The sequence below is a fragment of the Lissotriton helveticus genome, chromosome 4_1 (assembly GCF_964261635.1).
Source record: "Lissotriton helveticus chromosome 4_1, aLisHel1.1, whole genome shotgun sequence".
NCBI lineage: Eukaryota > Metazoa > Chordata > Amphibia > Caudata > Salamandridae > Lissotriton > Lissotriton helveticus.
Genome location: NC_136063.1, coordinates 1,540,609,287 through 1,540,624,455, shown reverse-complemented (window position 1 = coordinate 1,540,624,455; position 15,169 = coordinate 1,540,609,287). Strand labels below are relative to the sequence as shown.

The following is a 15,169-nucleotide window of genomic DNA, read 5'->3' as shown; positions in this document are numbered from 1 at the left end:
GTCAAGTGGAGGGAGAATGATCCGCGCCGATGAGGGCCACGCGGGGGGTGGAAAACCGGCTTAGTCGGTATGTTGAGAGGGACGGAGGCTTCGACAGGGACTACCCGGCAGGTACTACGAACACATGGAGGGGATCAGTGATCAGGTCCGGCGCTCAGATCGGGATTTAAACAGCAGCAAGGGGGTCTGTAGGCGAATCAGCGTCATCCGAGTGTGCAAGCAAATAGCTCACCAGAGGACCCCAAATGTCATTAGGCCTACTCGAGATGGGCAGTAACTCGGTGAATGTAGTATGTTGATCCTGACAGTAGGTCAGGTCTGTCAGCCACTCCTTGAATTTAGGTGCTCTGCCACGACCCCAGCGGCACGCCACCCGCCTTCTGGCCAAGAGCAGTGCAATATCAACAAATTTCCGGGAAGATCTAGGGACCTGTAGAGTATACCCAAGGAGCATCACCAATGGATCCGCGGTCAACTCCTCTCCCGTCATCTTAGTAAGGGCCTCTGTTACCTGTCGCCAGTAGTCCTCAACTTGGGGGCATCCCCATGCCAAGTGCAGGAAATCCGCGCGTTCAGCGCGACACTGCTCGCAGCGATCGTCCTCCGCCAGGCCGAATCTGCGCTTCCTCGCCGGCGTATAATACACCCTTTGCAGGAATTTATAGTGTATAATCTTCAGTCTGCTACTGGCAGAGATGCGGGAGGTGAGCGCACAGCAATAGTGCCATTGCTCGTCAGTAATGTCAGTGGCCAACTCTGCAGTCCAGTGCTCACGGGCACTAGAATCCGGCGCTGGAGCTGCGCCCCGGAGCTGGCGGTAAAGGCCGGAGACCAGGTGAGCCCCATCCTGCGAGCAGAGCATGAAATGTAGTGGAGTGAGGACCTCAGGTTCGTCAGGAAAATCGGGCCGGATGTCTCTCATCCCTGCCCGCAGGCGTATGTAATAAAAGAGCTCTAGTGGGGTGTGGCTCTGTGATGCAAAAAAAAGTTCCGCCGACTTAAAAAGACCGGTAGAGAACAAATCGCCCCAACAGGTAACGCGAATCCTCGCACAGAGGTTGCGGAAACCCTGCTCCAACAGTAAGGTAAGATTAGGATGATAGGTGAGTGGTAGTTTGGGCGAATAAAGCAGAGGGCACGACAAGCTCTTGGTGATACGGCGCCATGCGTCCAATGTGCAAGAGACCGAGGTATTTGATGTAGGTATGGATGTTTCAGAGCAGTGCATCAACCCATTGAGTGGGAGGGGATGCACTATCCAGTCTTCCACCGCGATGTGTGGCATGAAAGGCGTAGGGGCCATCCAGTGATAGGCAAAGTGTGCCTGCGCGCATTGATAATACGCCTCTAAGTCGGGTACATCAAAACCCCCCTTGTCATAGGGGAGTGTGAGCGTGGACCATTTGAGTCGGGGACTCTTGCCACCCCAGAACAACCTGCGTAATTCTGTCTTCAGGGTTTTAAAGAAATATGCACCGGGGAAATAAGGAATATTGGGGAAGAGGTAAAGAAATCGGGGGAGGATGACCATTTTAATAAGGGACCCCCTTCCAGCCATAGAGAGCGGCAGGGTGATCCAGCGATCTATAGTAGCAGTCAGCCTGGTCATCGCCACCCCGTAATTGGACCGTAAAGTCTCGTCCTTGTCCCGGGAGATGCGGATCCCCAGGTACCGGAGATCAGTCCGACACCATTCCAGGGGATAATCGTGTGGAAAATCAGTGACCGCATCCGTTAGGGGGAAAAACTGCGACTTGGACCAGTTGATGTGGACACCTGACAACCCGCCAAAAAAGACAAACTCCCTGAGTAAGGGATTAAGGTGCGTCTCGGGGTGCTTAACGTACAGCGTGATGTCGTCCGCGTAGAGAGACACATCGATTTGACGTTGTAAGCACTGTACCGCCCCATCTCGGTGTAATTGACGCAGGCGACAAGCAAGAGGTTCAACTGCTATGGCAAAAAGTAGGGGAGAGAGTGGACATCCTTGGCGTGTGCCCCTGGTGATCGCAATGGGCTGTGACAGGCGGCCATCAATTAACACCCTAGACGTGGGGTTGGTGTAAAGGAGGCGAATCCAGGATATGAACAGTTTGGGGAACCCCATGCTAGCCAACACCGAGAACAGGTAGGGCCATTCGACTGAGTCGAAGGCCTTAGACGCGTCGAGGAATACAGCCGCAACGGGCATATCTGGATGAACTGCACGTAGCAGAGAGAACCGTGTACGGAGATTGTGAGAGGTGGACCGGCCAGCCACGAAGCCCGATTGATCGGGCAGCACAATCCTGGTCATCAGTAGCGACAAGCGAGTAGCCAGAATTTTAGCGAGTATTTTGACATCGCAGTTCAGGAGGGAAAGTGGGCGATAGGAATTGCAGGAGGTGGGATCTTTGTCAGGCTTAAGAAGAGAGGTGATCACTACCTCGCGCATAGAGCAAGGGAGTACACCATCACAGAGCGACTCAGAGTAAACCTCGCGAAGAACGGGTGCCATGATGTCGATGTAAGCTTTATAAAACTCGGCGGGAATGCCGTCAAGGCCAGGGGCCTTGCCGTTCCTGAGGGACATAATGGCCTCCCGGACCTCGTCCAACTCGAAGGGTGCCGCCAGAAATGCCCTATCCCCATCGCTGAGCCAGCAGAGCGCCACATCTTTCAAGTAATCAGCATAGGATGTGTCGGGCCCCGCAGTGGAAGTGTAGAGTGAGAGGTAATGTGTGGTGAAAATTGTGAGTATCTCATCTGTGTCCCTGACTGTAGCACCATGATCGTCTGCAAATTCGAGTACGACATTCTGGGCGCGTGAAGGTTGTGTGAGTGTAGCGAGCACCTTCCCAGGCCTGTCCCCCTCACAATATCTGCGGGCCTGCCAGTGTTTACCCCGAAACTTGGCCTCCCTGAGAGCCTCCTCCTCATACTTCGTCAGCGTCTCCCTGTAGATGGCATGTAAGTCAGGTCCAGTCTCGACAACCATGCGGAGTACTAGTGCACGCAGTTCTGTCTCTAGCGTATGTATCGTGTTGAGGATATCCCGCAAGACCCCGTGGCTCTTAGAGATACAGTATCCCCTAACGGTCACCTTGAAAGCCTCCCATATGTGTTCTACCGAGTCAACTGATCCCCTGTTCCTGGGAAAAAAGGCCTCTATTTCCTCCCCAAGTTCAGTGCGAAATAAGTTGTCCAATAGAATGTCAGGACGGAGTCGCCAGTGAGGTCTTGGGTTGTCCCAGCCTGGTGTACGGAAATGCAACAAGACGGGGTTGTGATCAGAGTACGTCCGCGGCATGTGTGCCGCCCCTACCAACTCCGCAGCTATACCGCTGGTGATCAAGAAGTAGTCCAGGCGCGCCCAGGTTCCCATGTGTGAGGTGAAATGAGTGCCCTCCCTCCCATCTGGGTGTAAGTGCCGCCAGGCGTCCAGCAATTCTCCCTCCGTGATCACCCCCGTGAGTGCTTCCCGCGCTCTAGGTTTATAGGAGCAGACACCGTCCGCCCTATCCTGCTGTGGCACCATCGCCAGGTTGAGATCCCCACCCCAGATGATGTGTCGCGACCCGATAGTCAGAATCTTACCCCATAGAGTAGTAAAGAATTCAGGAGTATCTGTGTTTGGCGCATATGTGACAACAAATGTGTAGGTGTCGTGCCCCATTCTGCCCCGCCATCCACGGCGTGCACACCAGATTAGAATCAAAGCAAGTAGTCCATTCGATGAAAGCCTCATCGTAGAACATCCCATCCCCCCTCCCACCCCAGCATCCCAATCATGCCAGCAGCCAATGAGCCCCACCCAGCATCCCTCCCCCCACCCTCCCAACCGCAGCAACAATAACAAAAACATCAGTAGTCTTAAGGGGAATACCCAAAAGGGAAATAGCATAGAATTCGCACAGCCACTTCCCAGCCCCTAGCTCCAAAACTATACCGCCCTCGGTGGAGACTAGGTCTGAGGGAGTGGTCCTTGGTGTACATTACCACAGGTATGCGAAGTCCGTGTAGTTCCAGCAGGCGCGGTCATCGCTCTGTCCGCTCTCGCAGCAGTAGAAGAGGACCAAGTAGCACACCTGAGGTGCCCAGCACATGTAAAGCGAGCAGTCATCACTCATGTAGCGCCGGAGGGGGGTCCCCGTCCTCCTGGTCCTCTGCAGCGTCACGGTCCCCCCTTCGTGCCCTCCGGAGCGTTTTCAGAAAATCCTCCACTTTCTGCGGATTCGTGAAAAACCGTTGCTTCCCATGGTGTGTTACTCGCAGCTTCGCCGGGTATAACAGCGCATAGTCTACTTGGGCTTCTTGCAGCTTCTTTTTCACCGGGAGGAACTTGCGCCGTTCCTCCTGCACCAGTGGTGTGAAGTTCGGGTATATGGAGAAGGAGATGCCATTAAACTGCAATGATCTCTGAGATCGGGCCGCCCGCAATGCAGTGTCACGGTCCCGATAGTTCAGCAGCTTAGCAATTATGGGCCGTGGCGGGAGACCAGGTTGCGGCACAGGCGCCAGGGATCTATGAGCTCTTTCTACGATGAATTGAGGAGAGAAAGCGTCCTCCCCCACCGAGCCTTTTAGCAACTTTTCAATGAAGAGCTCCATCCTGCCCGTGTCCGTGGATTCCGGCACATTGGTGACGCGTATGTTGTTCCGGCGGCTTCGGGCTTCCAAATCTTCGTTTTTGGCCGCGATGACCCTGAGCAAATTGTCCATTCTAGCCAATTGCGTTGTATGAGTCGAGGTGGCATCCGTGTTATCAGAAATGCGTTGTTCCGCTGTCGTGAGTCTCTCCTCGTGGCGGTCCACCTTATGCACCAATGCATCCAGCCGGGCAGTGACCCCATCGACTTTCTCAACGACGGTAGCAAACCCCTGCCGCATCTCCTGAAACAGGCTGTGCAAATCAATGTCTTTGGTGGGAGGTGAGATGGTGGCTGCACTAGGCCCAGGCTCCGCTGACCCTGATTTCACGCCTTTTTTGGCCCCATCGAAGCTGAGCTTGGACTGGCGGTTGTCAGGCCTCACCATGGCGAAATAGGTCGCAACGCTGGGGCACCGCTGCGTGTCAACACAGTGGGCACAGATATGATATAGTGAAGGACCAAAGCAGGTGGTTCGTGCAGTCCTCGTAGGTAGGGCGCCGCGCAGCAACTGCCAGTGAGACACCGCCGTCAGGGACACGCAGCTGTCCGGTGGTAGGTTCCAGTCACCCCCAGCACACCCCAGGCGCACCTGTGGTAGGGGGCCGGGAAAGCCCGGGCTTTGATGGTACTGTATTGGTCACTCGCGGGACAGGCAGGCTACGGACATTTGCACATGCAGCTGCAGGTGGGGTGGGACTCAGGATCGCCAGGTCCAGGAGGGAAGCAGGGTCCGATATGGACAGGACGCCGCCGGGAGCTCCTCCGCGATTAGGGCAGCCCAAGCCCCAGTCTCCCAGCGCAGCCACAGGTGGGGAAACAAGTACAAGTAAGTTGGGGGGCAGGACCCCTCACGATGCAGTCCTGCAGGTGCAGAGGCCGGCAGCTGCGGCACAGTGGCAAGGCTAGTGCGTGGTGGGCCCAGGGGCACAGCGCAGGCAGAGCGTTCTCCTCCGTGGCGGGCCTCGGGCGGGCCCGCCGCCCGCCGCCCCCCAGTGCGGCTCTCCCGCGACCCCGAACGCCGAAGGCGCTAGCGTGAGGAAGGTCGCATCGGGCGCCTCGAGGTCGTCCCGCCTCACAGCATCCGTCCGGGTGCGAGCAGCCCCTCACCTGCAGCAGCGGTCAATAGATGCAGTCGCTGGAGGGGGGGCGGTGCATGGATGGGGGCAATAGCCAGGCGTCCCCTTCCCGCGCCTCCGGGCAGCAGGTGTCTCGATCCCGGGCAGCTCCCGGCTCCGCGGCCTACCACCTCGTGGTCATCCCCGGGGTTGCGTGGTCTGCCGCGTCCGCCTTCCTCCACATGCAGGCTCCAGGGCAATCACCGGCAAAACTTCAGCGGCCGATATCTCCGGCACCGTTCCCTTCAGCGACCCCAGACTTGGGTCGAGTGTGGTCCATAGCGCCCGGCAGCGTGCGAGGGGAATATCGGGCAAATCTGTACCCTGTGGTTAAGGATAAGTGTAGGATTAATGATCAAGGAGCGGGAGCTGCGTGTCTAGGCAGCCATTCCGCTTGTGCGCCCTCTAGCGCCCCCCCTTTAACAGAACAACCTTAGGGGGATGTGCCTTCTCAGTTGTGATTCCCCAGCTTTGGAATAAGCTCCCATAGAGTCTGCGTGGTGAGGTGAGACTCCTCCCATTCAGGAAGAAACTTAAGACTATTTTGTTTACTGAGGCGTGTGGATGACCTCACCCAAAGCTTTGCTCTGTTTGCAAGCTTTATGGCACTCCTGGGTTTATGGTTTGTAGCACATAGAGACCGTTGATGATTTGGCACTTTACAAATATAAAGTAACATAACATAACTGGGAGGCTGTGGGCTCGATGTATGACTATTATTGGTTATTTCTTTTATTTTCTAGAAATGAAAACACATATTGATGATGGTAATACCCAATGCTCCTATCAAAACAATAAAATATGTTAAAAAATGAAAATGGATTATATGCAGCTTGGGCAAGTACAAATGTTAAATAGAATGAGAGCAATGTAATGTGCCAGTTCAAAGGTTGTCTCTTGAGTCATTTCAAACTAAGTGCTAGATAAACACTTTACAGTAGCTAAAACACATTAGCAAGCAGCTGTAGCATTACATCTGAGGCAAGAAGAGTACAGATGGTCATTTGAAAATATGAGGACGTGTCATCAAAAGTGAGAAATAGGTTTTTTGTTATCCAAGAATATCTGAGTCCGTAACAAGCCTTAATGAGGAAATATGTAAGGATAATGTGAGCATCGCCCCAGTGTGCTCTGTAGAGGATAAAATGGCAGGCAAGCGCGATATAGCAATACTTTACAAGCGACACCAGTGCATATTGATTTGAAACATTTGTTATACGGCATCCTGGGTGACAAATGCATACCTCAAGTATTCAGGCAGCCTTTTCCTTATGGTGAAATAGTCAACCACAGCAGTGTAAGATGCAATATTGAACTAAGTTCCACCAAGTCACAGAGCTTCAAAACTTGGTGGCCATCTTGAATGGCTTCTATCCGCCTTTAGTGTTCACCTGTGAAGAAGCGCACTCTCTTCCGTTTGTGTGAATGGGTGTCGGAGATTGCTGCTGACTGCTTGTATGGATTTGATTTCACCCTCCACTCTTCTCTTTAAATCTGTGTAAGCTTGCCTTTTTCGACGCAAATTCACATATCCTTCTTACCTTTTCCACTTGTTATTCTGCACAAGTGTTTTTTTCCCTTAACATTGCTCTCCCCTCAGTTATTGACGTGCACACTTGTTTCATAAATGGGAAGTGCTTTGATTGGATTCTTGTTTCCAGGCGGAGCTGTTTTAGAGCGGGTGTGCGATACTATGTACGAGGTAAGGACTCTTTGTCTACAAAAACGGCATCTGCCCTGCCATTGGCAGAAGGATGATTTTTCATCCCTCATCTCACCATCACAAATGTGAAAATAAACAATCTGTCAAAACTGAAAAAAAGACTAATGCCATGAGAAATACTATCATTTGTTTAAACATGTATATCTGTGTTTTTTAGCCATTGAAAGGGGAGTTCCCAACCGGCTGTGAACAACAGCTAGCATTTCAACAGAAACAACAATATTTCTCAATTTTTTTCAGTCTTTTTATAACTAAAAATGCACTTGGTTAAGATTAAAGCATAGAACCTACCTGTTTGCATGCTTACTTCCTGTGCCTTTTATGACGTCACTAGGAGAACCTAACCATAGCTAGGAGTCCATGTATAGTGCACTATGTTTTTAAGGTTTTTCCACACTAACGTGGCCAGGGAATATTTCAAGACTGTTCTCAAATGGGAAATGTATTTCTCTTGGCAAACACATTCCAAAACCGATATAGAGTAATTTGTTGTATGCGCGCACAGAGGAAAGAAAATGACCCAAATAAAAAGTCACTTTATTGCGATATCCGAGAAAGAATGTCCCTACTTCAGAAGATGTGGCTGCTGTAGTATTATTTTAATTAGGGGCAATCTGTGCCCCCAACCAAACGCACAGCTGAAAGTCGCCGTCCTGGCGGTCAACATTGATTTTAAAAATTACTCTGTACTCCTTATAATCCATGTTTTAACACCATTTGTCTACAACTTATATTCAATCGTTTTTTAATCCACACGCGGAGTGGTATGCCAATTTTCTCGTTTTCGTCAAAGCTGGGCTATCCGAACCTCTAGCTAAAACATGAATGACGCAAATTCGTCTGAGGCAGTGTTTTGTTTATTAAAACGTTTATACCAAAAGGAGAGTAAGGATATTTTGTAGGTACCTACTCCTTAGGCCCCTAAAAATGTATTCATAAACAAAGGAAGGAGTAGTCCCAGGACAGGAAGTCCTAGTACTTAAAAACGGAGAAGAAGTGAAGAAAAAGAAAAAAAGATGTTTTCTTTTTTAAGAAACCCCTCACTCACCGACCTAGTCGGTGACATGCTTCATCATTGGTCCACCCAAGTGGCCGAGTGCCACTTAGGTGTGCTGCGACGCCTGCAATTGCAGCGGAGCTGGTTCTTTTTCAAGTGAGTGTGTGAAAATGAAATCGTAAAGTTTAAAAGGTGTACAGCATGTGCTCCCTCAAATAGATTTATTCTGGGGCCAGTGTAACACTGTTAAAAACAAGTGAGATACTACTAATGGTTATATTGGCCAAATAGTATCAAAGTGTAAATAAAAATGTGGTCGACATGTTTCAACCTTGTTTGATTATAGGTTTTCTTCAGGACCAAATCAGGCGGGACGGGAGGCCTGCACACGCTAAGGTGCACCCTTCCCAGACCCTCCTCTATCTACCGCGTACTCACGGTTTCTCTTTCTTACAGCGTTCTGTGTAAGGGGATTTGTATATGGTGCTAGTCGAGCGCCATGGATACTGTGGGCGGGCAGCCTACGAGCGTTTTGTCAGTAGGCGAAAGCCCTCTGGAGACCTATCCTTCCTGCACGGTGTCCGAGGCAGTGTTTTGTTTATTAAAACCCAATGCATTTCGGGCCCCTGGTGCCCTTCATCTGGGGTCACTCGATGTTTAAAATACAACAGTCCTCATTTCCCGTTCAACAGATGCTGTAGTATTAGCATAACTTCTTGTCCGGTATATGTTTTGGTGATGGAGTTTAATTAAGCCTTGCCCCGTGAGCAGTGGGATAAACCAAAAACAAGTGTTCTAAGTGTTACGAGTAGAGAGCACTTTGAAGATGCATTTCTAAATTAATTATGGCTTCATAATTCCTGAACATTTACCAGTCTCGACATATCTTTGTTTTCAAGTTGCATTTCCTACTTTTCATATTCTGCTTGAAAATGTTTGTGTTTGGACTGATTCAGTTTAGTAAATATACTGTCCTTATTTCTCGATGTTAGCATTCCTCTTTCCTTGCTGATTTTATATGGCTTCAGATTTGTGTGTTTCTGCTGTGATAATCCAAGAATTTAAAAATAAGTTAGTGCCCCCAAAAAGTAAACGTGTATGCTCATTGTGCCATTCTTGTCCATTCTTACGGCTGATATACGTATCCTTTGTTTTCCTGCTCTTACGAGAGAACGGTTACGGCCAGCTAGTTCTATTCCAGTTGGATCCCGAGTCTCCTGATTCTGACCCAGCGCCAAGATGCCCACGGGCATTCGCGCGCTCTATAAAATTATAAATCAAATCAATGATTGAAACAACCATCCTTGGCAAAATCTGAATTTCTTGTGATTTTTCGTTCTACTCTGTAATGGGGAATATCTGACATTTTTCTTTTGACATTGAAGCAGGTATGAGGCCTCAAACCAAATGTCCAAGCATGAATCTACTTTATCTTTTTGTCCTGAATGAATACTGGATGGACACCCAATAGTTTATTTGGGGAGCTATACCAAACCCTAGCACGCACAAGTCCTTACGCCCCGTTGCGGCTTCCTAAGTTTGTTCTTTTTCCACAAAAACGCATATCTTACAGGATGGTAGGAAGAGTTGTATGGCAAATCCATTGACAAATTCTCAAGCATTGCTTACTGTACATGGTGTATGCCCCAAAAGCGCCTCATTTACAGGAAACAACCTTTACAGCACAGGTTGAGCCTCGTGTGCTGTTTCCCTGCAAGCGGAACCACGCTTGCCTTAATCACGCTTGCCCTAACCACGCACCTGCATTAACCACGCACCTGCATTAACCATGCATATGAGTGGTTAAGGCAGTGCACGGTCTAGATGCACGGGCACAGGAAGAAGGATTGGGAGAGGGAGCTTCGGGACGCAGTCTGGTAATTGTGGATGGGTTTTGAAGAGGGAGTTTTTAGGGCACAGGGGGTTGGGGTTGTGTTTTAGGGCTCAGTGGAAGTCTGGGTTGTTTTTAGAGTTTGGGTGGTTCTTTGTAGTTTTTAGGGCTCGAGGGCCCGGTTTGTTTTTAGGGCTATTGGGGTTCTGGGTTGTTTTTAAGATGTGGGAGACCTCAAGGTTGTTTTTAGGGCTCAGGGAGGTCTGGTTGTTTTTAGGGCTCAGAGAGGTCTGGTTGTTTTTAGGGCTCAGGGAGGGTCGGGTTGTTGGGTCTCTGGGGAGGATCGGGGTTGTTAGGTCTCGGGGGATGGTCGGGGTTGTTGGGGCTCAGGGGGGTGGGTTTTAGGGCTCAAGGCGGGTCTGTAGCTCGGGGTAGTGTTTAGCACCTAGGGTCTGGTATTATGGCTCAGGCCGGGGGGGGTGGAGGGGAGGGGGGGCTGGGGTTTGATCTTTACCACAGATATCCCTTTACCAATCATGTCTTTACAACGGCATTGGGTTGAAAGGGTATGCGTGGTTAAGACACATTCGTTGTTGGGGTCGTGTACCAGAGGCGTGCTTGGTTTAGTCATGCGTGCTTCGTCTTACTATCCTCATTTACAGATACGTGTGCTATGTGAGCTTAGCTCTTTTCGGAGCCACCATCTGCTGTAAGATGTGACTTAGTGCCACAAATAGAGTTCTTTCCATGATTCTTCAAAGCCATTCCAGAGTCCTAACTTAGTCGCCCATATTTAACATTGCAGGGCGAGATAGCAAAAGCAAGTTACTTAATAAAGGAATTGAAGTGGGCAGGCGTGTTTGTCATAGTCTGTCCTTTACCCAGGTCTAGGCAATCACTTCACGGTTCAAGCCTTTATTCAGCTGCTGAAGTAGCTATTTATAGGGGTCCCAGAGAAAGACAGTTTGCACAGCAGGAAGTTGGACTGTTTCTTATCAGTCTGATGCAGCAGAAGCGTTAGGGAATTTTTGTCAGTTAATTTAACGACACCAACCATTCTATAACAATTGTAAGCATAACTCTAATGACGGGCCCATATGTCATTATCACACAGTTAGCAATATCAAAGGTCCTCCGATGAATCTTTGGTAGAGCTAACAGAGACTAAATGATAAAAGACTGAATGCTATTTCCCTACAAGGACCTACAATGAAGAAATATTCTAAACATTGGTCATTATCGACATATCCAAATAAAGACAAACAATAGTGTCAGCACCATCAGCGAATGATGTGCAAAGTCTCTAGGACAGTCTCGGGATTAGCAGGTTTTGCCAGCCAGAGAATCTGGAATCTGCACGGCATTCAGCATACTATTCAGCATACCGCGAACGCACGGACAGGTCACCAATCTTGTGAACGAGCTGAATAACATTTTCCCACAGGAATCTTTATAGTACGCTACTTCCTTTCTTTCCTGATAATATGTTGCATTCTCTTTCTTCAGCAAGCCTCTCTATTGGTCATTCACGATGGTATGACAATCTACTGACAGTGACTTTACTATTATTTTCTAAACACTGTCTAAATATTGTATAATTTCCAAAAGAGGAAAAAAGAAAAGAACCTAGTTACAAATGTATTTAAAGTATTATAATGGCTACATTCGTCTTCTACATCCCTCTCCTAGACAGGAAAGCATTCTAAAGACTTATTCAGAAGGAAGCATTTGTAACATTTGAAGGCCAGGAGCACGGGAAAGCACATCCTCGAACTATTTTGAGACCTACATTATTTTAGCAAAACAGAGAATAATTGCTAAAAGCCTACACTACTTTCACGAATAATAAAGCTTTTTCTTTTGTTATTTATTTTCTATAGTTAGGAAAACAGAATAACATTGTTAGCATTATTCTCATTATTTCAACTATGAAAATCAAACTATTGGGCCCGATTCACGGAACTAACTTAAGACAAAATCCCAAACTTACTACCATTTACTAATTTTGGTATTCACAGAAGGGACTTACTCATTGATTAGCAAGTGCCTTCTGTGAATACCAAAATGATAGTAAGTTTAGGATTTTGCCTTAAGTTAGTTCTGTGAATCGTGCCCATTGTGCCTTGTGCACATTTCATGTGTTGTATACACTCTTGTAGTATATGTTAGTACTTCCACTTGTTATCAAAGCATGCATTTAGGTGTATTACATTGAGCAGATTTTATTTACAAAAATCGTGCTCCATCAAGTCTAAATAATACTAGGGTTCCTAAAGCAGACTCTGGACGTGGGAAAGTATCAAAGTCAGAACTACTTGGAAAGGACGTTTCACCATGGCAAAGATAAATCTAGCCCTTCATTAATTTAGATTGATGGATAGTAGGAATTTAAAGCATTCCCCCTGTTGACCTCAAACACTGTGGTTTTTAATTTGAATGAATTTCATTATGCTCTGGCTGTGACCCTTCAACTAGGCTAAAGAACGTTTTGTGTTCCTTATCAGATTGAACAGTCTTATCTTTTCTAGTGCTACTTGTACTTTAAATGTAAAAAGTGATTGGGTGGCTGCTGCAAACTATAAAAGTGACAACCTCTAAAACGACCTTACCTAATATCATTGGGGGATAAAACCGAGATTAACACAAACTCCAGCTCAGTAGGTACTAGATGATGTGTTCAGCATCCTGGATCAAGTCCATTCCTATATTCTGGTACCTTAGGATCAATTGGCAGTTATTTGTATTTATTCTATTTCATTTAGTATTTTCTAATTATATTTATTCTATTTTATTTAGTATTTTTTAAGTGCTGTCCAAATCTAAGAAACACAAAAATCAAGATTTCAGTTTACTTTATGAAATGATGTACTTCTCTGAAAGTAAATTTGGGTTCATGTTACTTTTTTAAAACACGTGTGCACTTTACTAGTGTCTTCTTTTAACTTCACTTTGCTTGCAACTTGCCTCATACCAATTGGCTAAGGGGAAATAATTGGAAGACGTGCCGGGAGGAGCCTGTTGGAGCTCCCCAGACCTTAATGAAGGCTGCGGCGCGGACCTGTGTCTGGTGCGCCAAAGGCAAGCCGGTCTGCGTCTGGATGAAGCCAGGGGCCAGGCACCTTGCCCCTTCTAGCTCCCGCAGGTTAACTTGCTCTTTCCTTGAACTTTATGCACTCAGGTACTCCTCACAGCTCGGTAGCTTGCTTGTGTGGACCCCAGAGGAGCCAATTTTCAGTTGCAGGACCTGTGGCTACCTGGGTCAACTAGCAACCTTCCCAGATCTCCTAGACATTTAAGACCCCTTTCAGACCCAGGGAATACAGCATTAACTGTCTGTCCTTGGTGAAACACCACACCGTTATTTATGATTTTAATCACGACACCACTCCAGATGCTCTATTTCCTATAGAGGCTTAGCTGGGCCAGCCCTCAGTTACAGAACCCACCTTGGTGCTCACCTCTGGTTACTACCTAAAGAACTTCAACTGAACTGGTGGCAGAGGTGGTGGCATTGCTGTGCTTTATAAAGATACGTACATCTGTAGTCGGTCTCAATGAAAAGGTGCCTTGACAAAAAATGTTATCTTGTCAGAACTTCTAATTTACTGTCCTTCGAAAGCCTTCAGGGTGGCATAAACTAATTTTATTGCACCTTTGGCCATCAAATTAGCTAATTTCAATATCCACAAAGACCTCAATCTCCATCTGGAGGCCACCCTGAACAGCCATACTACAAATGGTATTGATGGTCTCCCTGCTATGTAGTTAACTCAACTTGTTGTAGGTGCCACACATTCTTGCGGTCACCTGCTTGACCCATTCCCCCCAATTTTAGCCCTTTACAGATTGCTCCACTCTTACCAAGCATTTCATGATCACCCTGTCCATTCAACTACCTCCCAAGGCGACTTCGCCTGCCCCTAAACCCATTCTCAAACGTCAGTGCCAGAAGCTTGATCTGCCAAAATGTGGCCAATTCATCCAAGACAGTCACCCTCAGCTCCCCCCTAATGCTGAGATTGCAAATAGCATGATTCAACAAGGCCCTTTATTTTGGCACAAAAATCCTGCAAGGCCTTAGAGTGCTCATGGAGGAAAGCATATGATCCTCTGCAAAAAGTTCTATACTTTCTGCTATTAAATCCTATCACAAACGTATCATGAAATCTAGGGCAGAATATTATGCTGATAAAATTAGCAGCAGTAACAACCCTGCTAAAGAAATGTTTAGTCTGGTGAATACCCTCTCGAAATCAGTGCTCAGTTGACCCTATTGAAGATTCTAGTGCTCACTTCAGCAGATTAGCAGACTAATTCATGAATAAGATTCAGGACATCTACTCGCACTTTCACCCTGTCAACACTGTTGTGAGGTCTGAGGCTGTGACGCCAGCAGCGTACAGCTCTCCTGCAGTCTTGCTCAGCTTGCTACCCCCTCTGTCTGCCTTCCTTTCAAACTCTTTGCAGCCAAGTGAAATCCGGCTCACCTGAAGATCCATTCAAACCAAACATTTTTATTAAACTTCAGAACCAGCTTCTTCCACCCTGCCTAGAATTGGTCAAACTTTCTCTGTCCACCGCTCCTGTGCCAGTCCCATAGTAGGAAGCTAAGGTTATTCCCCTCCTTAAGAAACCGTCTTTGGACGTTTCTAAGCCTGAAAACTCCTGTCCATTTCCCTCCTCCTCTTTCTGGAAGGTTACTGAGTGATACATCAATAGCATTCTAACTAGATTCCTAGAAGATCATTGCAAACTGGACGTATCTCAAAATGGCTTCTGGCCTGAGCACAGCACAGAATCTACATTTCTTGCTGTCTGAGTGTCTTTGCTGTGCCTTAGATGAAGGCAGATCCTCAGCCCTGGTCCTGCTCA

The 15,169-nt window shown here is 47.9% G+C and overlaps 1 protein-coding gene across 2 annotated transcripts in view; it reads left to right on the top strand.

Moving 5' to 3' along the window:
* SACM1L (SAC1 like phosphatidylinositide phosphatase) overlaps positions 1-15,169 on the top strand; it is a 387,094-nt gene that overhangs the window by 171,187 nt on the left and 200,738 nt on the right. For both annotated transcript variants that reach the window (XM_078688168.1, XM_078688167.1), the window contains exon 8: positions 7,347-7,448. In XM_078688168.1, the coding sequence (XP_078544294.1) occupies positions 7,347-7,448 (102 nt within the window). The remainder of the gene's footprint in view (positions 1-7,346; positions 7,449-15,169) is intronic.